The sequence below is a fragment of the Pan paniscus genome, chromosome 2 (genome assembly GCF_029289425.2).
Source record: "Pan paniscus chromosome 2, NHGRI_mPanPan1-v2.0_pri, whole genome shotgun sequence".
NCBI lineage: Eukaryota > Metazoa > Chordata > Mammalia > Primates > Hominidae > Pan > Pan paniscus.
In genome coordinates this window covers 105,780,972-105,807,997 of record NC_085926.1, presented here as the reverse complement: position 1 = coordinate 105,807,997, position 27,026 = coordinate 105,780,972, and the positions used below count along the sequence as shown (strand labels likewise).

The 27,026-nt window shown below is 39.6% G+C and overlaps 1 protein-coding gene across 19 annotated transcripts in view; it reads right to left on the bottom strand.

The window, feature by feature from the left end:
- Nucleotides 1-13,473: 13,473 nt before the first annotated feature.
- BBX (BBX high mobility group box domain containing) overlaps nucleotides 13,474-27,026 on the bottom strand; it is a 288,232-nt gene continuing 274,679 nt past the window's right edge. For 12 of the 19 annotated variants that reach the window (XM_003825054.4, XM_034957047.2, XM_003825055.5 and 9 more), the window contains 3 exons: nucleotides 25,939-26,136; nucleotides 23,393-23,579; nucleotides 13,474-19,308 (listed from right to left, as the gene is read on the bottom strand). In XM_003825054.4, coding sequence (XP_003825102.3) covers nucleotides 19,221-19,308; nucleotides 23,393-23,579; nucleotides 25,939-26,136 — 473 coding nt within the window. In that variant the 3' untranslated portion in view covers nucleotides 13,474-19,220. The remainder of the gene's footprint in view (nucleotides 19,309-23,392; nucleotides 23,580-25,938; nucleotides 26,137-27,026) is intronic. The other 7 variants (XM_055110238.2, XM_008978758.5, XM_008978760.4 and 4 more) reach the window with 3 other exon arrangements.

The window sequence follows — 27,026 nt, the reverse complement described above, 5'->3', positions numbered from 1 at the left end:
TCTGTGTCCTGTCGGCTGAATGAACAGACTGAGCTAGTTCCATTGCTCTCTAGCTTCCAGTTGGGTTTGGCCACTGGGGGAGGGAGCAGGCACAGAGCAGTAGAGAGCAGAGTGACATCAATGTCACCATGGGCTGGCAGTGGCTGTCTGTTGCCCTGCCCACCCAGCCCTGTGTCTTGAGGTTATGGCCACCCTCCCAGGACCTTGACCTTTCAGGCCTAGGGGGAGAGGGTCCCAGGCCCACTGTTACCAATCCCAAGACCCTGCACTATCTTTTGTGGTTTCCCTACTATAACTTGGTAAATAGTTCCTTTATGAAACGCAAATTTGCCCAATTCAATTGTGCCATCTATTTCCTGCTGGGACTTAACTAATACAATATTGACAGGGTTCAGGACACACTACCCAAAAATATGGCATCTTGCATAGCTAATATTTTAAGCTGAAGGAATTTAAGAAAACTGCAGAAGCAGAAAGGCCACTCTTATCTTGCCCTGCCATTCTCCTCTGAAGCAGATCATAAAACCTAGGAAGGATTTCCTAGCCTTGCCCTGAAGCAGGTCATAGACCCTCAGGAGAAAGGGTCCCTCCCCTCCTAGAGGAGAGGAACATCCTTATCTCTGGAGATCAAGGGTCACAGAGAAGAATCTGGACAAACAGGCCTTGGTAAGTGCCCCCCCGCCCCCCCGCACCGCAGTTTATTACCATTTAATCATACCCTTTTTGCCCTATCATATTTCTCCATGACTCTACTCTTCATAAAATCTAGCATAAAAACATACAGGTTTAGCCATTTGATATGATTAGGCTTTTTGTCCTCACCCAAAACTCATCTTGAATTGTAAACTCCGGGTGTTGAGGGAGAGACCTGGTGGGAGGTGATTGGATCACGGCGTGGAGGAGGGAGGGGCAATTCCCCCATGATGTTTTCATGATAGTGAGAGTTCTCACGAGATCTGATGGTTTTATCAGTGTTTGGTAGTTCCTCTCTTGCTCGGTTCTTCTCTCTCCTGCTGCACTGTGAAGAGGTGCCTTCCACCATGATTGTAAGTTTCCTGAGCCCTCCCCAGCCATGCTGAACTGTGAGTCAATTAAACCTCTTTTCTTTATAAATTACCCAGTCTTGGGCAGTTCTTTATAGCAGTGTGAGAATGGACTAGTACACCATTTATCTGGGTCTTCATTTTCTTATAAAGGTTCCCATGTCAAATAAAATTTATACTATTTAATAAATAAGTTTGTATGCTTTTCTCTTGTTAATGTCTTCTATTATAGGGACCTGAGCCATGAACCTAGTGAGAAAGTGCTTTTTCCTCCCCTACTATGCCAAGGTGCCATATTTTGGAGTAGTGTGTACGGGACCCTGTTGCTATTGCATTAGTCAAGTCTCAGCAGGAAACAGATGACACATTCAAATCAGGCACATGTCAACTTATTTCAAAAATGTTTCTTTTGGTGCCCCAGCCTTGCTGATGCTTTAAGAATATACTGAGAATTAATCTTGGTAATCTAGTGCTTCAAGTGAGGGCCAGTTTGCAGTACAGAAGGACAGGTCTTGAACTTCCAAAACAAGAGCATCTGCCCTCTATTATTAAAACACTGTAGATGTACTCAAGGGCAGATGGCCATTGACAACAAGCGTAGGAACCCAGGATGGGAATATTTAAAACCAAATAATCAGTACTTTTTAAATAAAAATTCAAAGAGTGATTATGGTTTTTAATTTAGTATTACTGAAGATCATAAACGATTTTATTACCAAAATCTAATTAAATAAAAATGATTTGGTTTCAGCACTGCCAGCTGAAACATTGTAAAGAACCTAAAACATTGTGGAGAAAATATGATTAAAGGATCAAATTTTGTAACTTTTGTGCTCACTTGGAAATCCATCTGTAAACTAAACATAAAATCCTAAGTCCCTCCACCAGATGAGCGGGCTCCCTAGTGGCCAATGGGAACCCAGAAAAACATTAAGACTGAGTTCCCTGCCAAGACGGCGCAGGAGGTCAGACACCCCTCATTATATTCCTCTTCCATTTATGGTTTAGACACAACAACTGACCAGCATTCATGTGAAAATAAACATCATAAGACCTAAAGAACAGACTATGGCAATAAGATACTAAATTATAAACAGGACCCAAGGCTATGCTGGGCAAGGGTTAAGTCACGGTCCCCCTACACTTAAGGAATAAACTATGCTCTTAACTGCCACAAGGGTTTTCTTTTTCTCTGGCAGCTGAACAAGCACTGGCCTGGAGATAAGCAATATTAACACAATTTGCAGCTCAAGATCGGATGCTGAGTAACTAGCCCCCTGTTCCACTAGCCATAACTAACAGCTTTGATTGGACAAGAGACTGATTTCAGTAATTTTCCAGCAACTGGTTCTGGCTGGTTTATGGAGATTGTGCGCTTGCGTGCCTTCATGTCCTGAAAAGACCTTCTGACACCTAGAGCCTAATATTTAAATGTTAAGTCTCCACCCCAAAGTGAACATGGATATAACACGCATGTTTGTTCAATACCCATGAGTTAGGACCATCTTCATGAATATTCATAGCTCCTCCTGTAACCTGTTGAATATGTATGCTTAACCAACCTGTTCAGCCTAAAGCTCCTACTCCGATCCCTCGTTTTTTGAAGTGCCTGTCCCTGGTCTCCGCTAGGGTCTTGCTTTCCAGCCTGTGGGATGGGATGGTCACCATGCAGGCTGTAACCCTAAGTCTCCCCTCTTTTTCTAAATTTACAAATTGTGTTTTTGTTTGTTTGCTTTAACACATCCATGCTTTTTCTCTTTATGCCAGGGTCTTTCTACTTCCTGCAGAAGATAAACGAGCTACTCTACCGCCAACAGTGAAAGATGCGTTGGCCTGTGATAAACCTGATTCCTTGGGTCAGAAACAGATTTCAGATGGCTCGTCCTGATTCCAGGCTAATTAGTTATATCCTTTGAGAAGCCTCCTGGCTCCCTCAGGCAAAGGAACAACTCCCTCCACGGCATTCCTAAAGCACTGAAAGCATTATTATTTTATATTGCAATGATCACATTTCTTGTCCTCCCAACAGATTGTGATTTTGTTGAGGGCAGAAAAAAGATCTTTCCCCGCTATCTCCCACATGAACATGACCTCTCCCCCAGTTTTCAGTGGGCTCAGAAGGGATAAATACACCACCTCTCAAAATAGATTCCTCCTTCTCAGATTATTTTTTCAGTCCCTAATCAATGTAGTACTAGCAAACCTGCTATGAAATGGGTGTCCCAATAGTGACAACGTTTGTAAGTCATTTTTTTCTAAACCTGAAACACCGAAGTGGTTTAGTCAAACATCCCAAGTCACAACTGCCTCCTTTTTGAACTGCATCAGGACTTTCTGATGAGCATACTTGTAAATATATTATTTCATATCTCAAATAAAGCCAGAGCACCTGTGTAAAATGTGACGGCTGTCCTCCAGAGAGATTAATTTCTTTTTATTTTCATTTAGGTGCCATGTTTACCAATTTTTTTTTTGTATATGAGCCATTTCAGGAAAAGAACAAGTTTACCAGTGATTTGTTTTTTCCTTTCAAAGTAGAAAAATAAAGCCTTTGCTGAGGCCCAAAGGAGGAAAATGCCATGTTTTTTTTACTTAGTTTACCTACTTTATTAAACAGAAAATTGTCATTGAGAAAATTAGCATGGCTTTTTAGCCGCTCAGCTGTTCCTCTTTGGTGATATTCGAGTAGATACTTGGCGGAGGCTTTCTAATTTTTTGTTGACTTAACAGACTTTATTTTTTAGAGTGCTTTTAGATTTACAGAAAAATTGAGCAGAGAGGACAGAGAATACCCACATACCCCTCCTTTTTTCCAACTGTCTCCCACCTCCCCCCACCAACTTTCCCTATCATTAACATCTTGCATTAGTGTGGAACATGTGTCTTACAGTTGGTGACCTAATTTGGATACATTATTATTCGCTAAAGTCTATAGTTTACATGAGAGTTAACTTTTTGTGTCACACATTGTGTGTGCTTTTTTTCTGTTTTTGTTTCTGTTTTGAGACAGAGTCGCTCTATTGCCAGGCCAGAGCGCTGTGGCGGGATCTTGGCTCACCGCAACCTCTGACTCCTGAGTTCAAGCGATTTGTGCCTCAGCCTCCCGAGTAGGTGGGATTACAGGTGTGCACCACCATGCCCACCTAATTTTTTTGTATTTTTAGTACAGAAGGTGTTTCACCATGTTGGCCAGGCTGGTCTTGAACTCCTGGCCTCAAGTAATCTGCCTGCCGTGGCCTCCCAAAGTGATGGGATTATAGGCATGAACCACCATGGCTGGCCTGTGTGGTTTTTTTTTGGCAAATGTATAATGTTATGTATCCACCATCATAGTATCATACAGAATAGTTTTTCTGCTCTAAAAATCCACTGTCCTTCACCTATTTACCCCTCCCTGAACCGGAACCCCTGGCAAATACCAATGCTTTAACCATCTGTATAGTTTTGCTATTCCCAGAATATCATATACAGTAGTTGAATGCCTGCAGTATGCAGCCTTTTCAGATTGGCTTCTTTCACCTAGTAATCTGCATTTAAATTCCTCCATGTCTTTTTGTGTCTTGATAGCTCATATAATATTCAATTATCTGGATGTATCACTCTTTCTTCATTCACCTCTTGAAAGATATCTTGTTTGCTTATAGTTTTGACAATTATGATAAAAGCTGCCATAAGCATTCATGCACAGATTTTTGTGTGTGTGTGGACATACGTTTCCGTTCACTTGGCTAAATATCTAGGGACATTTGCTGGATTGTATGGTAGGACTATGTTTAGCTTTGTAAGAAACAACAAAATTGTTCCAAAGTGGCCGTAGTGTTTGGCATTCCCACTAGCAATGAATGAGAGTTCCAGTTGTTTTACATCCTCTCCAGCATTTGATATCATCAGTGTATGGGATCTGGGCCATTCTAACAGGGACATAGTGGTATCTCATTGTGGTAACTTACAAGTCCCTAATGACATATGATGTGGAGTATCTTTTCATATGCTTACTTACTGTCTGTAGATTCTCATTCCTGAGGTGTCTATTCAGATCTTTTGCCCACCTTTTAATTGGATTGTTTCCTAATTGTTGAGTTTTAAGACTTCTTTGTATATGTGGGGTACGAGTGCTATATCAGATATGTGTTTTGCGCATATTTCTTTTTCCCAGTCTATGGCTTCTCTTTTCATATCTTAAAGCTTTTTAATTTTTTAACCATTATATTCTTATATAGCATTTTAGAGTTCACACAATTTGTTCAAATGTAATATAGCATCCCCAAATGACCCCTGGAGCTAGATGTTATTATGGCCACATTAGAGATATGTTGGCACTGCACTAGTTAGGTGCTGCAGAGCTGTACAAACCAGCTCCCTCCTCCCAGCCTGACTGATTCCTGGGGAATTTATGTTTGTTGTTTGTCCTGGGCTGTGGGTTTGTATTAAGGAAGATTCTGATTTTCAGAGTGTCCAGTCCTCCCACCCACATCACTTACATGAGGCTGATGCTCTCCAGCCAGTGCTTAGCCGCCATCCTGGAGTGCTTGTGGTCCCGCCCCCACTGGGGGCAGATACCTTGAGCCAAGAAATTTAAAAAACTTTTTTCGGAGTCCAAGGTGATTGTCCTGGAAACTCTTTCTCCTCCTTTGGCAGAAACAAAACAAACAATACCAAAGAAAAAAAAATGAAACCCTATGAACTTGTGTCTGGAGTTGGTTCCTTCCAGTGGGTTCATGGTCTTGCTGACTTCAAGAACTGAGCCCCGGACCTTTGCGGTGACTATTACAGCTCTTAAAGATGGCAGGGACCCAAAGAGTGAGCAGCAGCAAGATTTATTGTGAAGAGCAAAAGAACAAAGCTTCCACAGCATGGAAGGGGACCCGAGCAGGTTGCCGCTGCTGGCTGGGGTGGCCAGCTTTTATTCTCTTATTTGTCCCCTCTCATGTCCTGTTTCTGTCCTATCAGAATGCCCTTTTCTCAATCCTCCCGATTGGTTACGTTTAGAATCCTGCTAATGGGTCCATTTTACAGAGTGCTGATTGTTCTGTTTTACAGAGCGCTGATTGATCAATTTTACAGAGCATTGATTGGTGCATTGTACAAACCTCTTGCTAGCTACAAAGCACTGATTGGTGTGTTTTTACAGAGTGCTGATTGCTGCATTTTACAATCCCCTCGTAAGACAGAAAAGTTCTCCAAGTCCCCACTCGACCCAGGAAGTCCAGCTGGCTTCACCTCTCAAACTGACATACTGCATTTTGGATCAGTTGTGAACACATTTATTAGGGGCTGCTGATCACCACCTTCAGAGTCTCAGGAGGAGGGTAACACCCCCTGAGATTCATGAACCACTGGGAAGCTGGAATAGGCTTCTTCAGTGTGAGCGTTACTAATGTAGCAAGAAATTATGATGACGATGCACTATGGATAATCCTAATGACATCTTCCATGCACAACCTTCACTTACTTGGATCCACCAACCTAAAGCAGCACTGGGGTCTCTGAGCTTTGCATCTTTCCAGAGTCTAGAGATTTGTCTTCTAGTTTTTGCTGAATTAAATAAAAACAGAATTAACAACACAAAGACTTTCACGGAGTGGTTAATGGTGTGGGTGATGTCAATAAGTATTTGGCAGCATCTGCTGAGGATAATCTGAGAGGAACAATCAGGAATTGACAGCCCTTCTTATAAAGCAAAATTGCCTGGATCTGGTGATATCAGTCGTTATTGGCTTCCCTGCCTGCAAAAATGTCACACAGTAATTCCAATAGAGTTGTTTACACAAGTGGAAAAATCTGACTCCTTGATAACATGTTTCAGTTGCAAACCACTCTACTGACACTCAATGGTTTTCTAGTAAGAGAGAGATTTCCTCCAAACTCAAGAAGTTATCTGGGAACAGTGCCCTTCTTCAGTCAGGTTATTTATGTTCATTGGGCTAATGGTTTTTGTCCAGTAATACATTTAAATTGCTTTCCATTTTACTGTTATGCTTCACTATCACATTTCAGAATGTCGCTTCTCTTCCTCTGTGCAGCCGGCAATTTTTCTCAAGTATGCAATGAGAGCATTGTCCTTTTGAAGTCATTTGAAATAGACCTGGTCTCAGCCATCTCAGGAGAATATTCTCTGGCTGATAATCATAGCCAAGTGGAATGTACAAATGAAGTGAAGCTGCCTAGCAGTTCCTTTCTCTCTGGTTTCCTGGAGGCCTTGTTACAGGGTGACAGTGCACCTATTGATCTGGGAAGAAGCCAGACATTCAGCCTCTGATGATACCTAAGAAATAGTTCCCCAGCTCTGGTATAAGAAGTACAAGGAGGTTGAGAGGAGACACTGTCTTCAAATGATTTACAAACTGAGTCACACATATCTGGCATGGATAAAGAAAAGGAGGTTCTGTAGAAGTGAACACAGTTAGGTTTATACAACCTTACAGAAGCAATTGCTCAGTAAAACCAGCAGCTTATGAGCAACAGAGGGGATAAACCCATATCCTTTATTTTGAATTTTTTTTTTCTTTTTTAGAGATAGGATCTTGCTTTGTCACCCAGGCTGGAGTGCAGTGGCAGGATCATGGCTCACTGCAGCCTCGAACTCCAGGGCTCAAGCAATCCTCCTGCTTCAACTTCCCAAGTAACCGGAACTACAGGCACACACAACCACATCTGGCTAATTTTTTAAAATTTCTGTAGAGATGACATCTCACTTTGTTGTCCAGGCAGGTCTCGAATCCCTAGCCTCAAGTGATGCTCTAGCCTCAGCCTCCCAAAGCACTAGGATTATAGTCTCGAGCCACCACACCCAGCCTAAAACCCATAAATGGAAAAGGTAGATCAGGCTGTTGAGTGACTCGGAAGCACATATACTTCTATGTAAACATCTGGAGTAATTAGTGCAACACAAGTGCTAAAAAAAAAAAAAAAAAAAAAAGCTGCATTTAAAAAAAAAGCAGAGGCAAAGGGGTAGGACAAGTGCCCATTTCTTAGCTTTTGAGTGCTGGCAACACAAGGTCATTGTTTACACGACAATGGACCACCTTTGTGCCTGATGCTCAAACTCGGAAATGTGTATGTATATTGTACGTTTAGAAGGTAAAATTAAGAAAAGTTAATTTGAGTTTAACATTCGAATGAAAAAGTTTTAACCTCAAAATAAAATTGACTAGGAAATAAAATGAAGTACTAAGAAGTGTGAATAGTGCTGCTCATCTGCAGCAGTGTAATCCTGGAAACTCTGGCTCTGTTCCAAAACTTGGAGAATTATGACAGCAGACAGTGCTCCTCAGCAGGGCAAGGTGAACTGTCGGGGAAAAACTGTTCTCTGCTGAGTGACTGGAGTATCTTTCAGCATCCCGCCTGCTGTGGAATTTTGCCACTTGGTTGGTTCTGCCTTCCTTTTGAATGTGGGTGAAGCCCTGCTATTCCCCGGAAAATATTATTCATCAGTGAATTTATGACTTGCTTCATCTTGCCACCACTAATTACTGATGTTGCTGCTCTCTGCAGTAGGCTCAAAAGCTGAGACGGATTCTATCTAAAATAGATCTTTGGCTGAGGAGCAGGCAGTGGTGGTGGCAGGCTAGAATGTCACACAAAGGCAACTCGGAAAAGGAAAAGCGTACACCTGGACCAGAAAACTATTTGTGTTTTAAAAGGAGACATATGGGCAGGGTATGGTGGCTCACGCCTGTAATCCCAGCACTTTGGGAGGCCTAGGTGGGGGCAGATCACGAGGTCAAGAGATCGAGACTATCCTGGCCAACATGGTGAAACCCCGTTTCTACTAAAAATACAAAAACTAGCTGGGCGTGGTGGCACGCGCCTGTAGTCCCAGCTTTCAGGAGGCTGAGGCTGGAGAATCGCTTGAACCCGGGAATTGGAGGTTGCAGTGAGCCGAGATCACGCCACTGCACTCCAGCCTGGCAACAGAGCAAGACTCCGTCTCAAAAAAATAAAAAAATAAAAATAAATAAAAAATAAAAATAAAAGAAGACATATGGAATATTGGATGTGTGGGCAGGGGAGTGAAAGAGGAAGCCAAAAAAGTAATTTACATGGATAAATGCCCATATGTAAAAGAAAATATCTTGGTCTGATTCCAATTTCAGTGTCCCAAGGAGGAAGGTAGCATACTTATTAGAGTCAACCCCTATGCACTATGGTTAGAATTTTAGGTGCCATATCGGGTGGGCATGTGGAGGTGTCGGAAGACAAGCATCCTGCCTGTTGGTCAGCCAGTCCTCTGTACACATTAGGTGCTTAGGAAATGTTGCTCCATATGTCACCAACTCACTTAAAGTCAGATCTTTGGGAAGTGGGGAGAGGAAGTTCAAGTTAAACCTTTGGCAACACAGATTTTATTGACTGAATCTTCAGGGGCCGCAGACAGGTGCCTGATGAACTTTAAACTCTAAATTTCTAAAACTTTGCTGCATACATACATAAATTACAGTGCAGCTTGCATACCTAAGAGAGATGGTTTTGCTTTTTTAAAAGATGTTTTCAGAGTTAGAAGAAAGAATTCCTTTAACTACCAATTCCAGAAAAGGGGATTTTGATTTGGTCACATGAAGGTGAATGTTTAAAAAGTAGAAACAAAACCTTCCCTACTCCCAAAGGAAAAGTAATCCCGGGGAGTCCTGTAAGAATAGGTACCTTCTGTAGTAAAGTCCTTTTTTAAGGATAAGGATTAGCAAGGGCTCACGTGCCCAATTTAGACCCCAAACGAAGTGGGGGCAGCACTCATCAAAAATGAGAATCCTTTATAGCAGCTCCTTTTTGTTCCAGGAATCCTCCTAGAGCAAAGGATTTCTTGAGTCATTCCCTCAGCCATAAAAACCTTACAGCTATTCTCAGTGAAGAAAAAAGTAAAAAAGAAAGGGAAATTAAAATAGCTCTGGTGGGCATGGGGTGCCATCCCTGTAGAAAAATTCAACGATTGAAAAAAATTAGATTTCAGCAGTATGTGAGAGCTGGAACTAAGGTGAGGAAAGAAGGGTATGGCAAAGGGAGAAGGAAAAGAGTTGGGGGAATCACACTATCTGGTGACAGAACCACCTCCTTCCTGGGCCAAATGTTTGAGCTGTACTTCCTGACCTTACGTTTCCAAATATTCTTAGGCTATGTCAAGGCTGTAGCTGGTGCACAACCCAGCCCCACAGTGACATCAGTCCTGGAACCAGCCTGGCTGAGATGCTCCCTATCCTAAGCCACTCAGAAAGGAAAGGTACACAGCATGATGGATCGCCCCCAAAGACTTTGATCACATATTTGTCAGTCTTGGAGCTCTGTGGCCTAGTCTCAGCAGTTCCTTTTGTCCTTGCGCTAAGATCTTTTCTGTGAGAAAAAGTTTTAAAAATAAAATTTTAAAGAACAGTAACACATACCCATTTTTTTTCTTGATGTCTTCAAAATGCAGATTATCGAGTTTCCCATGAGCTCATATGTCATTTTCCCCTGACAGGCTTTGATCCCCAGCTTCATCTGTACTGCATTTCAACAGACTGTCTCTAACCCCTGCTAGACTGTCTTCTTGGTACTTGCACACAGTAGACATCCAATGCAGATTTGCTGAATGGATTATTGTTATGGGTGCATGATATGAGCTGTGGGTAACAGAAAACTCTTCTGAAGTCAAAGCATGGGAGATGAAATAATTTTCCATGGGCTTTGAAACAGAGTAATGGAATGAAGAACTGTAAGCAATTTTATTCTAACAATACAGTTTTTAATGCAGGTGAGGCTAGCATTCACCTGTTAAATACTTCATATCCTATGTATTAAAAGGTTTAAGGTATTCAAAGATTCATGTGCAGAATATTGCTTTTAAATTTATTTTTAACACACTACCAAATACCCAAGCCAAGATACATGGTATGGGAAAATTGAAAATATTTTATAAAACAATGTCTAAATTTTTCCAGTATTTATCTCAAGGATTATATATTTTGACCTGGGAGAAATTTTTTTATTCTACAAATTCGCTTTTCTATTAAATATATTTGAATACTTCAAAGTATATGGTAAATCATTACCTGTTTTTGTATCTATTATATTTATATTGCTTGTACATATTTTTCAGGGCCTCATATGTTGATTTCTGGAGGATATAAATTTTATCTGAAGTTTAATTGGCCTTTTATAAGCACCATAGATAATGATGCCCAACAGTAGAAAAGATCAGGAAAAAATCATTGTACTTGAGCTTATTTCTTGGACATATTTTCATGCTGGCTTTAAAACCATTCTGACTTCTAAACATAAGAGATCCACAACCTATTTTATATAAACTTCCCCTTTCCCCCTTTCATCCTCTATCACCCTTAAGAGACTTTCAATCTCACATTTTTCTCTTCTGACTCTCCTACATACAACCCTGCAACAAAATGACCTTTTGTAAAATTCCACAGGGTAAGGAATCTCCAAGTGGGGTGAGCCAAACTATCATTTTCTCTCTTCCAGAAAGAGATTTCATTTCATGCTTTAATTTTGGGCCAACTGACCTAGCATTTCAGATTTTTAAAACCTTTGGCAACTTGCCTTCCAGGGCTCATCTAAAATATTCTCTCTGCCCCTCCAACAGATTTTCTCTTGCAAGTCTAGGGGAGAAAAAAATGCAGTGGGAATAGTGTGGGAGGGAAAAGTGTAAGGACATGCAGTTGACACAAATCAAGTTTTAGCCTTTGGGCCTTTCATTAGGTCGTCTAGGGAAAAAAGAATCATAAACAACCCTCCCCCTCAACCCCTAAAAAAAGTCATCATAAAGAAGGGATCTCTTTGATGAAGTAAGTTAAAAGTCTCTCTCGACACCGTGGATCAAAAAAGGTAAATACAGAGAGAGCAAATCTGAACAGTGTCTTCTAATTCCAAATGACTTTCACTTCAGCACTTCCGTTCTTTGGGTTCATGGGTTCCTTTATGCTTTAGACAACATTTTTGGGATCATGAGGAGAAAATATTTAAAAAATTAAAATCTGTGAGTACCAAAAGATTCACTTTTAAAGTCTTCTCTGATAATTTTCTCAGATGAAATGTTTCTGGGATATGCATATCTTCTGGGGTACGTAAAAGGGAAAAAACAGACACAGATAAAACCAGAGTGGGAAAATATTATTTGTTGAAGCTAGATTATGTGTATATGGGGTTCAAAATACCTCTCTACTTCTGCATATACTGTATTTGAAAATTCCTATAATTTCAAAAAGGTAAAAAGGTTTATGATAAATTATGATTCATAATTTTATCTTCAGTATAAATCCTTTTAAAATATGTATGGAATGGAGTCAGTAGTATGTTTTAGCTGACTGTTGATTAGAATCACTTAATTTTTCCTTGCAATAGGTTTTATGTTCTATTCAAAAGGATGGGTGCAATTCTGTAATACACACAGGACCATAAAACTACACTTATGTATATCCTGTCGCTTTTTTCCTAACGGAATTTTAATCTTTGGTATGGACCCCATGTTCTCTCTCTCTCTCCCTCACACACACACAATCTTATTCTCAGCAATGGAAAGGAGGTGTGCTGGAATATCTCGTATAATTCATTAGACAGGCTAATTTTATAGAAAAATCTTACATAGTGCTACATATAAAAGTTATGAGTTAATGGGTGCAAATTTTTACCTATTCTGAGTTTTCCATACCATCAAATCTCCTGCAACAGCTTATCTCTACAGCATCAAAGTTTATCTTGAATAGTTATACTCATCATATCTTTTGAATGTACTTAAAAAAATGCTAACCTTAGAGTTGGAATTAAAACAATACAATCAATAATTACCATTTAATGGGCATTTATGCTACAGGCCCTATGACAACATTTTCATATATACTCTCTTTTCTTCACCACAGCAATGGTATGAGGAGGTATCATCACTATCAATAAATCTGAATCAGGGAGGTTAAAAAAAACCCAATGGTACATGGGTAGAAGAACTGTCTGAATACAAAGTCTATTTGTTGATAATTATACTGTGCGCATGCATGCGTATAGTTTCCAAAGGATTAAAAAAAAAACAAACAACTTAGGAACATTGTATTCACCAAATCTGAGGTGTGAGTTTATACTTAGGTAACACTCTTAATGAAATCGCTTCCACAGTTTTGTCCCAGTTCAGGGAAAGATGGTGTGTTCTGATCACTAGTCCCAGAAGCGCACCCCAGAAGCATTCACCCAAGTGGAGTACTGAAGCATATCCTCTTCTTCTATTGGGCTGATCATCACTCTACACTTTTGGGAAAAGCAACCAAGGCTGTCCAGACAATGGCAAATCACAGGCAAACACAGTTTAGGGGGACACATCATTCGATGTTCTAAAATAGTTGAAATATCTTACTTTTATTAGTATTTTTCCTACTGTTTTTAGTGAAAATGGTACATTAAAGGCACATACTCTATGGCCAGTAGTGTGAACATAAAGAAATATATTTGAATAATATCTTTAAAATATTTCAAAGTTTTATTAAGTATTTTTATTCAGTTTTAAGATCACAGTTAAAGTACTTTAGCATGTTATACACATGACTTACATGTGCAATTTTTAGAAATATCAAATTAGGTATAAGATTTTGAAGAAAGAAATTATATAAATGTGTATATTGACTTTTACTACACATACATCTAAGAAAGCAATAATTCTGTTGTACCATTAAGTGGAAATCATTTATTACATGGCATGTTTACACCAACTCTAAAGAGAACCAAGCCAATTTCTGAAAGCAAAAAAAAAAAATGAGCGATTCAGTCATGCTGAAACTAACAGACTTTAGACCTGGTGGTCAAATGAAGCTGTGGTTAATTTATGACATGTGAGTAAGCAATTCAAACCTACGAGAAGAGTTTATAATCTGGTATGTGGAGTCTCAGGTGATTTTATTCTTTTTTCTGACAAATTCCTGAGAGCAAGAGACTTGTTTAGTGCTAATGAAATGGAGAAAACGTTGCTGAGCCAGTTGCTGAGCTCCAGATCGCAAACCTTCCCTACCCCCCATTCCACGGCTCTTAGAGCTGAGGCACTCATGTGAGGAGTCAGGGGACATGAGCCCACCCCTCTGGTGGGCCACAGAGCGAAATCAGTGTTAATGCATGAAACATGCATGTCTCTATGATTTAGGTTAGAGCTTGTGAGGTAAGATTTGCATTGTGGGTGGAAGAGTTTTGAGGCATTGAATTAGATCCTTGTTACTCAGTAACCAGCTCTGGCCCAAGTTATCAGGAAATCTTTGGAGGGAGTAGTAATAATGTTCACAATAACTAGTTCTGTGCATAAAAATCGATTTAAGCACATGATCAGTTTTGACCACTGACTGCAAAAAGAAAACAGCAGCCATACAATTTTTAACCACAAGGTTTCCTCTCTCAATTTAACAGTATGAATCATACCACCATAGATCAAATTTGGCCAGAAGAGGAATCTTTTTTTTTTTTTTTAAAAAGAAAGATGCACATTTATATATTTGAAGGAAGGGTAGCACATACAGATGGGGATTATGAGGGAGTCAAATACATTTGTCTTTTTATTCACGCTTGTTGCTTCTTTGTTCTGAAATATAAGGAAGATAAGGTCCTCAGTGAAATGAACAAAGTTGTTTAATATAGAGTATAATAAACTTAGCTATCACTTCCAAACGAAAGTAAAGCAGTCCATCAAACCCTGAATACTTCGCCAGACACATCTGGTAAGATGAACTGAACAACAGCTTCTTTTAAAATTGTAAGTATGCTGTTAGTTAATCTAAATAAGATAATTTTTAAAAATCCAAAAACTCAAAACAAAATCCAAATCTAGTTCTTTGGGAATGCTTGTATAAACAAAAGCAACATCTAATTAACAATTAGTATACTTTTTATAAGGTGCAAAATAAGGAGCTATTTGGGAAAGCTAAGTTTTAATTTCTACCTAGCAGTCACTCTGAATACTTTATAGGTCAAATGTAACAACAGCATTTGCTTCTACTGCCCATTTTCAGCAATACATTGTTCTCTCTGGAGGAGGCAGTTTGTGAAGTCAAAACACTGCAGTGGAAAATAGTGGCACTGAAGGTAGAAGCAAAAAAAGACAAACTTTTGAAACAGGACTTACTGAAATTAACTTTTAAAGCCGAGGTAGCCCATTAGGATTGGCCTTATATGAGGGCTCTGTGGAGCAGTGCAATTGAAGGTGAATCTCCTCAACAGCATCACACCCCGCAACATCCCCTTTACAAATGATGGCTCCAGGCCTCCTGCAATTTCCTTCCTTTTCCCAGACGAAGTGGTGGGTGCTTCTCCTTTGCTGTATGGAATGCCATCCTCCAGCCTCCAGCTGCTTGTCTTCAGAACACTTACGATTCATACAGTAGTTTAGCAGGCAGCATGGTCCCACTGCTTCACATTAACGTCAAATGCCAAACTTGGAACAGAGCTTTTTGGTATTTTCCCTCCCCTCCCCACCTTATAAACAAAACATGGCATTCAGTTTTCAGCTTACTCCTGTTCTGTAGCAATTTGTAATTAGCTTGTGACTTTACATAGGTGCAAACATTTCCATACATTGAGCCAAAGACTGCAGAGTGCAAACAAAATTTTATCTGACTTACAGTAGCATCTGACTTAATAAGAAAACAAAAGGATTTGAACACATTGGATTCTAAATAACCAGACCAGTTCAGATGCTCCTTTTTGTTCATAGTGTTCCATCATTATTTTGTTTCTCCAGCAATTTTGGTGGCAGGAAGTAGAATCACAATGATAACGTGGGAATTATTTTAACATGGCTTTGGGACATGGCATCGGTAGAAAGCTCATCTGACAGAATTAAATAAATACATTTCTGATATTTGTGGGAAAAAGACTTATCGGAATTACAACAGTAGAATTTACCTTTTAAAAGGGGTTTTAATGAATTAACAGTTTTGATCTAAAATCTGGGAACTAACCTAATTTGGGGACAAGAACCTGTATTTCCAATGTGGCTGTGGGACATTTTTCTTTTTCCTGATCTCATATACAGTACCCAAACAAAGAAAAACTTTAAGGATGTCTTACAGTATTTTTTCTTTCACTCAGCTTCTTACAGCTGCAGCTTCAGTTACTATAATATACTCTACACACTTCAAAATTACATAGGAAATACCCAGAATAACTAAATAAATAAAAGGCTAAAGAAAACTGGAACAGTACTGCGTCTCCATCTGAGACGCAATCTTCTACTTCCAGCATCGCAGAGAAGGGCTAGGACAATTTTTTTTCAAAAGATTTATATACAGGCTTGAATCCAGAAATTAAGGTTAAAAGCATAAATATTGATAATTTCAACTAAATTCAGAATGGTTTCAGAAAGATATGATACAACAATTTAGAATAAAACAAAGCAGAAGAGCATCATATTTTGGTTTGCTTGAGATATATATAAGGTGCAACAACTTTTTCTCTTGAGGATGCTGTGGGACAAATGTTAGTGTAGATGGTATCTGCTGGCAGATTAAAGTACACACTATAGCAATATGATTTTCCAAAATAAAAAAGAATGAGAGAAATGAAATGAAAATGATAACAAGGGGTGGGGTGGAGAGCACTAATACTGGTCTGAAATATTTGTGCTAACGAATGTTGTTACCTGAAAATAACAACACTCCTCTCCAGCAGATTCAGGGCATGAGAAGCACAATTATTGAAATCAAGACTTTACTCAGAGAATCGACAAGGTGAGTCTAAGGAACTATAAAGCTTTGCAGGATTTCTGCTACTCTCAGTGCCTAACCGCTTAAAAATTAAGCATTTCTACAAAAAGGTTTGTTTTAAAGTATCTGAAAACAGTCATCTCCAGTAAGTTGCCCTCCCACCCCCAACCCTGCCTAAGGGAAAAGCCACTGAGGTTTAGGAAAAGCAGATCAAGTAAGATATTAATCACATAGAAAAAAAGTAATCTTTTGTTTTGCTTTTTTTTTTTTAAAAAAAGGTCCCATGAATATACAGCAATCTCGTAAGGAACTCTAGTGAAATGTAATCGGAGGACTGAAGGAGGGTGCTCTGGCAAAAATAGATCTATTCTAACGTGTTCTATAGAATAACAAGTTAGTACCATTGTCAAGGTGCATGTTCCGCACCATACAATTTTTGTTGTTGGTTTTTTGTTTTGGATTTTAGCTAATTATAATCTTCAAATCACTGCTAGCGAGTGGTCCAAAACTCCAACAGCCACCAACATCAGGACCCAGCAATTTCAAACATTCACTTTTTGTTTTGAAATTTAGAAAATATTAATAAAACGGCATCATAGTAAAAATATTATGCTAAAGTCTGGAACTGCTCACTTGATTTATTCCTACATGAATGGGGTTAAGCTGTAACGTTTGATTAACCTTTTACTAATGCCTTCTTCCTCCATCCCCACCAGGAATATGCATTTTTGAGTACATCATTCCGATGCTTTGCTACCCTCTTTACCTGCTTTGGAAAAAAAAACAAGAAGAAAAACCTCTATTTTTTTTTCAATCCTGTTAGTATGTTGTACATATTTTCCAGCACCGGAACTGAAGTAATATCTACAACCACGAGAAGCTAAACCTAGTATGAATAGAGTCATTTTTTGTATGGCTATTACGTCAAATTACAATTAGAAAAAAAATCATTACAATTCAGTCAAGTATAAATAAGAAAGCTAGATAAAACCATGTAAACTGTCACCATTTAGAGATCTAATTCAAAAGCTTCAAACTCGAACTAGCACTGTCAAAATTCCGCCAGTTTGAAAACCATTAAAAATTATTGCTGGAATCCAATAATTAAAATTTGGTAGTTTGTGCTGTGACGCAAGAGTGGGGAAATACTTTGTGCTATAGAACAAATACCCTGTAAAATCTGTAGCCTCAGACTGATTTTGATTTATCACTTTGCATCTGTTGCTAGGAAACAAGACACTGTGAATGTCAGGTGGTTAAGTCAATATGTTGAATGTTCTAAGCCAGTTAATCCACTTGGCGCTGGCATATGTATGGTTGGTTTTATGTTCAAAAGCAACAAAACACAAAAAGGAAACAGAGACTTGCAGGTGGATCTATGACTGAGAGTCCCACTCTGGTCAGGCATACCTCCCTCATCATTGACTCAGTACCTCCTAAACAACACAAACTCAAAATGGCTCTAAAAACCTGCAGTGCCAATCAGGCTGTGCATAGCAATTGCAACCCGTCCAGTCAATCTGTGATGGATGTAAAAGGTCTGTAGCTCCAAGTCCACATGAAGTGAGTGTCTTCAATGTGTTTAGAATAGTGAAGTAATACTAAGGTCACTTCTGAATAATATTTTTGTCTTTTTTTTTGTTTGTATGAACAATCCATTGGTCACTTAGACCCCTGTGTAAAAATAAAAGAATCCTCAAGGCATGAAAACACCAGTAATCTGTAATCTGCAGGACTCTTCCCCTGTCTGGGAAAATATTTGCCACAATTTGCCTCAAGCAAATTCTTCTTGGTCACTCAAGGCTAAGAAAAAAATTCAGATTGTAAGAGTTGTAATTTTTTCTCTCTTTTTTTTTTTTTTTTTTTGCCAGCAAACTACCATTCTGGTGGCAAATACAAAAGTGCAGAATATATGGACCACGAGGCCGAGCATACACCACTAACAATGGTACATCTGCCTGCCCAGGCTGCTTGGGAGTCTCTGGAACAGGCTTTTTAATATTTATTCTACAATATAAATGTAGGTATAACCTATTATATAAACCATCTTAAACTTAAATCTCCATGTACAAAAAAGACTAAGAATATCTAATAATAACTAGTGCAGTGCGTCAGTTTTTGTTTTTTTTTTGTTTTGTTTTGAAAGAATAACTAGGTAATATATGAAACTAGTTTCACACTCTCTGGTTGGTAAAAGAGATGCTGGATGAGCTACAGTAAAGGCAGCCTTTTACCAAGTTACCACCTATTACCGTCAAAAGCCTTCAATAGAAAGCAAAGCTCCAGGATCATTCTGTTTCTGCTCAATATCAGACAGATAACCTTACCCTCAAAGATTCTGGGTTCTGAGAGAACAAACTGGCCCAGGATGCTAACTTCTGCTTCAAGTGAATCTGGGCCGTGTGGGGCAACAAGCACTTGTTTGCAGTCTATATTTTCCACCACTTGGACTCACTAGCATCCCTCGGTAAAGACAAGGCTAGGGTAGTAGGTAAAGCACAATGTTTTACAATGAAAGGGCGCTTCACTGGTCAGCGCAGGAAATAAGTACAGGAGCCTGTGGCATTTCTTTTGGCTGTCCATCATGGGTGAGCGGAGTTGACCTCTGACCTCTGTAAAATAAAAGGAAGAAAAAGTCACTTATTCAGCATATGTTATTAGAGACAGGAGAGGACGATGAATAACAAGTGTGTTCCAATATCTTGTTTAACAGTTACTGCTGTTACTTACATCATTTAATGAAAACTGTTTTTGCTTTAGAGTTTTTTCTCTTCTGTCCCCTTCCTTATTCTTTTTTTCCCCTTCCTCCTTCCCATTCTGTCTCCCTTCCTAAGATTTCATATCTGAATTCCCCTCATACAACTCAACAGCATACCCTCTGGCCTCAAACAACTAACCACTTCCATTTTGAAGAGATGAAATTTTAAGTACCAACAGATTTGGGGCAACTCTTTAAGAAGTGGGAAAATTTCAATCAAGGACCGGGGTTCTTGGACAATAATTTTCCTGTTGATCCATTGGTATTAAAAATGACACATTCCTTTTCTTGACTTGCCTGAAGGGAAAGTTCTATAGTAATTGGTAACCTTCAGGTAATTTAGTGATAATAAAAGCAATGACTCTGGAAGAGAAACAGAGATGGACTGTGTCTCCAAAAAAAAAAAAGGAATGAAGAAACAATAAAACCCTCTGAACTCACATGCACATGGACAGAGAGTGTTTAGAGGAAGAAAACAGCACTGATGCTGGATTTTAGATTTTAACAAAATCTACCCTAGTTGGGTGAAAATCAATACACGTGGAGGGAGAACTCCAGACAGGACTAGAAAATTCATGGAAATTTCCATCATTTGGATAGAACCTATGCCAAACATAGCTGATTTTTCATTCAGCTTTTGTATAATTAGTAGTAAAAATACAATTTACTTCATGGTTATGAGAAAACTGTCCAAAATTCTTGGTAATTTCTACAGAGCTTCTCATTCTAAAAAGATAGGACTGGGTACTTCCTTGACATTTTCCAACAGGCCTACCAATCCTAGAAAATGCACACTCACTGCTCTGTAACCTACAATGGTCTGTAGTGCATAACACTGTGCTGAAAATATGTGATGTATCAGCAATATTTTCATTGCTGATCGTATCTTTCAAAATCGTATCTTCTTCAGAGTACATAGAACAAAAGGAGCTATTTCAAGATTTAGCTCGTACCTGCTCTATAACTATACTCAAGTTTCTCTTGATGCACAAAAAAGAAAAATAATGTAGACAAATTGCAACATTTGGGGGTTTCAGAATCAAATGATCACTTAATAGCCCAAGATATTTAGGATTTTAGAGAAGCAAAACATTTTAGAATCAAACCTCTGGATTAAGCTATTCACATGTGGATGTTATAGATACCACCTGTTCAATATGTTCAGCTCTTTGTTCAAGAAAGATGAAATTAAAATGCTACTTTTTACTTTTAAGATATTAAAAGATCCAAAAGAATTTTAATAAGTATTAGAAAAGGAAAAAAAAACCAAAAAAGATGAAAAGTGCAATGTAAAAAAAGATGGCAAGAAGGAGAGAGAAATTGGGGTGAAAGTCCAGCTAAATCAATGGAAAAAGGAAAGAAGTCAGAATCACAGTGGGAGAGGACTATGTGCTGCAACTGATGATTCTAGCTCCCAGAGGAAGGGTCAGGTGAGATTCTTCATGATTTTCTCTGACATGACTGAAGCTTTCCTTTGGCAGTACGCGAGATAAGGAGTTCAAATCTTGACTTGGGCACAAATTGGCTGTGTGCTCTTGGCAAGTTAATTAACGGTCAATAAAATGGGACTAAAAAGGCCCACTTGGGAGGGCTAATTTAACTTCTAGTAAATAAACTGGTCTCTTAACAAAGGTTTGTCCCAACTCTCTATTTTGTGTAGTTTGTAAAACTGTCTAAGTTAGGTTTCTGAACCTAATGTTAGATTTTTTCATGGCATGAGTGCAGGTCATATATTTCCACCCCTAACTCCATGGGCCACCCTTTAAACTATGAACCGAGTTGATGCTGAAGTAATGCTTACTTCATTGGTATGCAACCCAGGTTCAATTACAGTGAGCCTACAGGTAGAAGACTGGTGGGTAGATCTGCTTTAACAGGTAAGGGCTCAAGTTACAGCTAAGACTCTCCAGGGTGATCTGTCCTTCTAGCTATTAAGAACACTAACCATTTATTAGGTTGATGGTAAAATTCTAGTAATCATTACTGTTCTTTCTAATGGAAGGTTAAAAAAAAAAAAGAATCTTTACTCACATTATTTTTTCTATAGCTGTTATCTAACTTAGGCAGTCATACTTCAGAAACTACCTCATTTATTCATTCACCCACTCATTTGTTCATTTATCAATTGTTATAACAGGAACTAAGCAAGCTGGTAACATAGAGAATAAAACCACTGTTTTGCTTTCAAAATATACTGAAAGTAGACAGAAGTATCGACAAATCAATACATCCCAATGTGGTCTGAGAGAGGTGTGAGCATAGCACGCAGCAGCAATAAGAAACACACAGCCTAGGGCATCAGGAGGACTGAGAGAAGAGGACCGGGGACTAGGGTGGGGAGAAGGAGAGCAGTTCACCTGATCAGAGGATGTACAAGGCAAGAGCTTGGCATATCTGGAAAGGGGTAAGTGATTCCACATAACTGCAGGGTAGGGAGTGTGGAGGGCAGGGACAATGAGATTGGAAAGGTTTGCTGTGGCTTTCTGCTGATGCAAATTGGGAACCATGGAGGGCTGGTTAACAGAGCAACGGTGTGACCATGCTTAGAACACAGGCAGCAGCCAAGTTGCTTATGTGCTAGCCTTTTCCTACCCTTGAATTATTATCCCTCTCTCAATTCTTAGATTTCCTCTTATTTCCACAATTCACAGGGACACTGAATAACATTCAGGCAGATATTTTAAGTTCTCACTGCACGTGTATGTGCTTGTCCTCTATCCTTGACTGCACAACTCCACGAATGGAGAAGTATCTGTGCATTGTCTCCCTCAGAGACCTCAGTGAATTTTAACAATGTCTGTGAGCATTCACTTGCTATTAGGAACTTGCAGTGTACACATAAAAAGGAATTTGACTTCTTGGAAATATCTAGAGGCTATTTGTGAGGAAGTACTCAAACTGTAATATGACAGGTAAATAGCAAGAAGCAAACCAAGCTCACGTCAGGGGACTCCAGGTTTACCTGGATGTCAAAAAGGAGCATGGGGCCTACAACTGGCTACACAAGCTGCACTGGGTTGAGAGCTCTTTTGTACTGAAGACTGAAAGTCTTAAGAAAGCAGCTCATCCATGGGTAATCCACTTTGAATAGGACTATAAAATACCTGAATTTACAATAGGCTTTTTTGCCTTCCCAAAGGATCCATTAAGTAGCAGAATACCCAATTATACACTTAGAACTTAATATGCTTTCTGTGGGGCTTCGCTGAGTTCAAAGGGTTTTCACATCTATGATCTCGTCTGATGCTTACAACTTCGTAATTCTTTGGGGATATCACTATGCTCAATGTGTGCTGAGAAAACTAAAGGCCAGAGAAAAAAATTACTTTGTAGGAAATCACAGAAGAGTTGAAGAAAAATCCAGGCCTCTGGCTGCCATGAGTCAGATGCCAAAATGCTCTTTCCCTTGAACTGCACTGTCTTCTGATGGCTGGTGATGGCACCAACACCATCACCAATAAGGGGCATTCCACACACCAGCACTGGGATGCTAGAGTTACCCCACATAACATCTCTGTGAAATGAGTGCCACCTGCCCCTGTTTTTTTAGAGGAAAAAAACCAAGGGTAGAGAGGTTAATAATCTTGGTCAAGATCTTTCGGTTTGCAGGTGATGGAGCTAGGACTCAAACCTCAGTCTGCAATGGGACTCCAAAGCTCATTGGTCAGATAATACTGCTTCCCTGGTCTCAGGCTTTTTATGGAAATGAAGTTTAGCCACAGGATAACATATTCAAAATAAAATACTTGGCTGACTATATTCCCTGGTATTTTCCCGTATTGCTAATTAGCACATATACTTTTGAAATACCTCATATAACCAATAGTGCTCTTGAACCAAGTTTGAACGCCAATGCCCTGTAAAAAATGTCACAAATCACATCAAAGAGGTTGATCTGGTTTCCATGTTGCTTTCTCCTTCCACCTTCTACCACTAACCTGTGCACATTTTCCATGGCTGCCACTTCAGCCAGCGCAGCGAGGCTAAAGAACGCAGACACGGCAGGCATTTCTGGAGTACTGCTCCGCGTCTCCCCGACCTCGGTGTTGTGTGAGCATTCGTCATTGCAGTCTGTCTCAGTTGCTTTAGGGAGACTCCTCTGCAGTTGTTCCTTTGGTTTGTCATCTGTAACAAAAGAGAAATCCATCATGAGAGGATCACTCTGTTCTCTCCAGAGAAGAGACACAGAAAACGCTGTGCCAGTCAACGTGAAAAGAGCTAACGTTCTCTACTGTTCACTTTTGCTATCCATGGAATATTAAGGCTTTTACAGAATCTCTTCTCCTCAGTAACAAAGCTCTTTTATTAAGCTTAGTTGCAACTATGGACAGCACTGTGCCCTGAGGCTGAGCTGAAGAGAAGCTGTGTTTTATCTGAGGTCAAAGAATGGGTCAGTCTTGGAGTGAGAAGGAAAAATGAGCCTCAGCTAAAATAAAACCCAAGGGACTTCTATAGAGGGGCCTGTAGATGCTGTAAAAGAGCCCTTAAAAACCCAACTGACTAAGCATTTCTCATGAAGCTGTAGCATGCCCTACTATGGCAACTTGGACATTGGGTATGCTGTGATACCAACACTTAGGATGGCCTATACAGCACATTAACCAGTTCTAATGAGAGCCCAAGTTGTTATTTTGTTCTAAAGACCTACTGGAGAGAACACAAAGCCCTCTGGTCTTTACAAAGAGGTGGATGAAATGCTGTGCAAGTATGCCTGCTACAAATGAGTATACTTTCTTTCTTATGTAGCCATTATAGAGAAGGGAAATTTTTATCATAGTTTTAAAAAAATTGTAAATATAGAAAATGACTGATAAAAGCTTTAAATATTATCTATTAGGACACAAAAGTGGTATGACACTTTTCTATGTAAATGGGACTGTTCTCATATTTCTTCACTCCTCCTCCAAGTGAAAACAAATGTGGATGTAACAATCTACAAAATGAAAGTCACAGAACAGAACTCAGATTGGACAGAAAAGGAGGGAGGGGACTGCTGGGCTGAACATCAGGACATCTAGGTTTTAGTCCTCATTCTACTTCTATTGTATTGAATGTACTCAAACAAAAATTTCCACCTCTTTGAATTTTTTCTCTTATATGACAGGGCAAAATCAGGGCCTTTAATATACCTTATGTTTCTAACAATCTAAATATTCAAAACACACAAAAGAAGTGCACAAAATTCATAAACTGTCCTCTAACTAAGCAAACAGTTCCCCTCTATTAACACCTAGATTAACCCAAATCACATAAAATAAAATTGCGGAGGTGCTGTGAGGCAGAAAGGCAACAGCCAAGGCCACTAGTACCTAGCTGGTATAGCACTCCAAGATTTTGGGGCCGGGGGGTCTCAGTATCACTCTTCGGCCACACCCCTTACCTTGGGCTCCTCCGGTCATTCTACTGCCAAAGAGGCTACCAGGAACAGCAAACAGACAACAGGCCATGATTGAAAATGGAGAAATTCACCAGTTGGTGAATTAAATCAGATAACTCAAGAAATCCAGAAGCATTCTCAGGCTCCCTGCATGGTCTAAACCAGTTATATAGGAAGTGGATGTTGGATGCATTTTAAGCTTAATCTACTGGTTTGAATGCCTGGTAATCTGGCTTGTAGTGACCCGAACAGCAGACCATGGTCAAATACTGATTCATCTAGTATCTTTAAAAGTATAGGATCTCCTGGAATTAAGATTACTTTTGTGCACATTGAGAAAGATAAAGGGAAGATGACAGTCCTAAAAACTACCTTTCTTTGCTAGGAATTCAGATATGCTCTTGGAAAACCAGCTATGATTTTAAACATGGAATAAAACATATTTGGAGGTCTGTAGAAAGCTGCAGAATAGATTCATTTTTCAGTAGGAACCACAGTTGCTTACAGTCATTTGCTGACATGGTGGTCATCTGCTTGCTCTGGTTATCTCTGTCTAAAACAAGCTTGTCCAACCCATGGCCTGCAGGCTGCATGTGGCTGGGGACAGCTTTGAATGCAGCCCAACACAAATTCGTAAACTTTCTTAAAACATTCTGAGATTTTTTTGTGTTTGTTGTTGTTGTTTTTTTTTGAGACAGAGTCTCACTCTGTCGCCCAGGCTGGAGTGCAGTGGCGCGATCTCAGCTCACTGCAACCTCCGACTCTCGGGTTCACGCCATTCTCCTGCCTCAGCCTCCCAAGTAGCTGGGACTACAGGCACCCACCACCAGGCCCGGCTAATTTTTTGTATTTTTAGTAGAGATGGGGTTTCACAGTGTTAGCCAGGATGGTCTCGATCTCCTGACCTCATGATCCACCCACCTCAGCCTCCTAAAGCGTTGGGATTACAGACGTGAGCCACCGTGCCTGGCCTGTTTTTTTGTTTTTTTTTTAGCTCATTGGCTATTGTTAGTGTATTTTATTGTGGCTCAAGACAATTCTTCTTCCAGTGTGGCCCAGGGAAGCTAAAAGATTGGACACCTCTGGTCTAAAGCTCTCTCTTCTTACCCAAAGTACCTCCTGCTGGTGATACCCGGCCATCTGCTGTCCTGACAAGGTGTGTAATCTTGGTTTTCCTTGCTTTTCTCTTTTGGCTGCCCACCAAAGGTTCTTGCGTTGTTGTTGGCTCTGGAGTGTTGAAAATGGATGGGATATTTTTAACCTTATGAACAGGCTCCGTGGTGTTTCTGTCTTCTGAAAATATGGCTGAAATAGGAAATACCATGCATAGTTATGCACAAAAACAGAAGGCACCAAAATTGCTCTTAGAAGGAAACATGTCTAAATTTCTGACCCGTCTGAATGGAGAATTTACACTCAGAGTTTTCAAAGTACTGATGGAAAAAATGAAATAAAACGTTGCCCCTAACTTGTTTACTACCAATTGATATTTGCTTTGATAAATTAAATGCAGTGAATTAAGACACCCCCTCTTTTTTACATTTTCTAAGTCTCTGGGTGTTGCACGTTGGTGGGGACGATAATTTAGGTAAATCTGAGTAAATTATGTCCTCTTGTAAATTATGTCCTAGTTGTGATCAGGGTCCCTATCTGAGAGATCCTTTTGGCCAGTTGGCCTAGAGAGGATGGTAAAAGAAATTTCTTCAGAGGACACTAAAATTAAATATGTGCTTCTTAAATTTATATTTATGGTTGGGACATTTGCTTTTAAGCACCAGGTTGAATTGATCAGAAAAGAAATTGAGGCCTGACTTTCTTTCATGTAGATTGACTGTGCAGTAAGGACAGGACAAACATTGTTGAAGCCAGCACGCCAAGGAAAGAAACTCTCTTTCATTCACTGAATTCTAAAACAAGGAATACACTTAGTGAGATAATTTAATGAAGTCCCACATGTCATCCTGGCTTGTGGAGAGGCTAGTTTTAGGTATCCTAATTGTAACCCCAATGAATCATTTGATAGCACACTCCTATATTCTGAGTCACGCTGTCAAGAGCAAGGAAGACACCTGTACCACAGACTTTTCTCCTGGTTTACACAGATTGGGGAAGCTTGTGTCTTTTCTTACATCTCATTTTCTTAGCAGTTTACCCCCTCCTGACCTTAACTTAAAAGTAAGACAAGATGTGTAGAT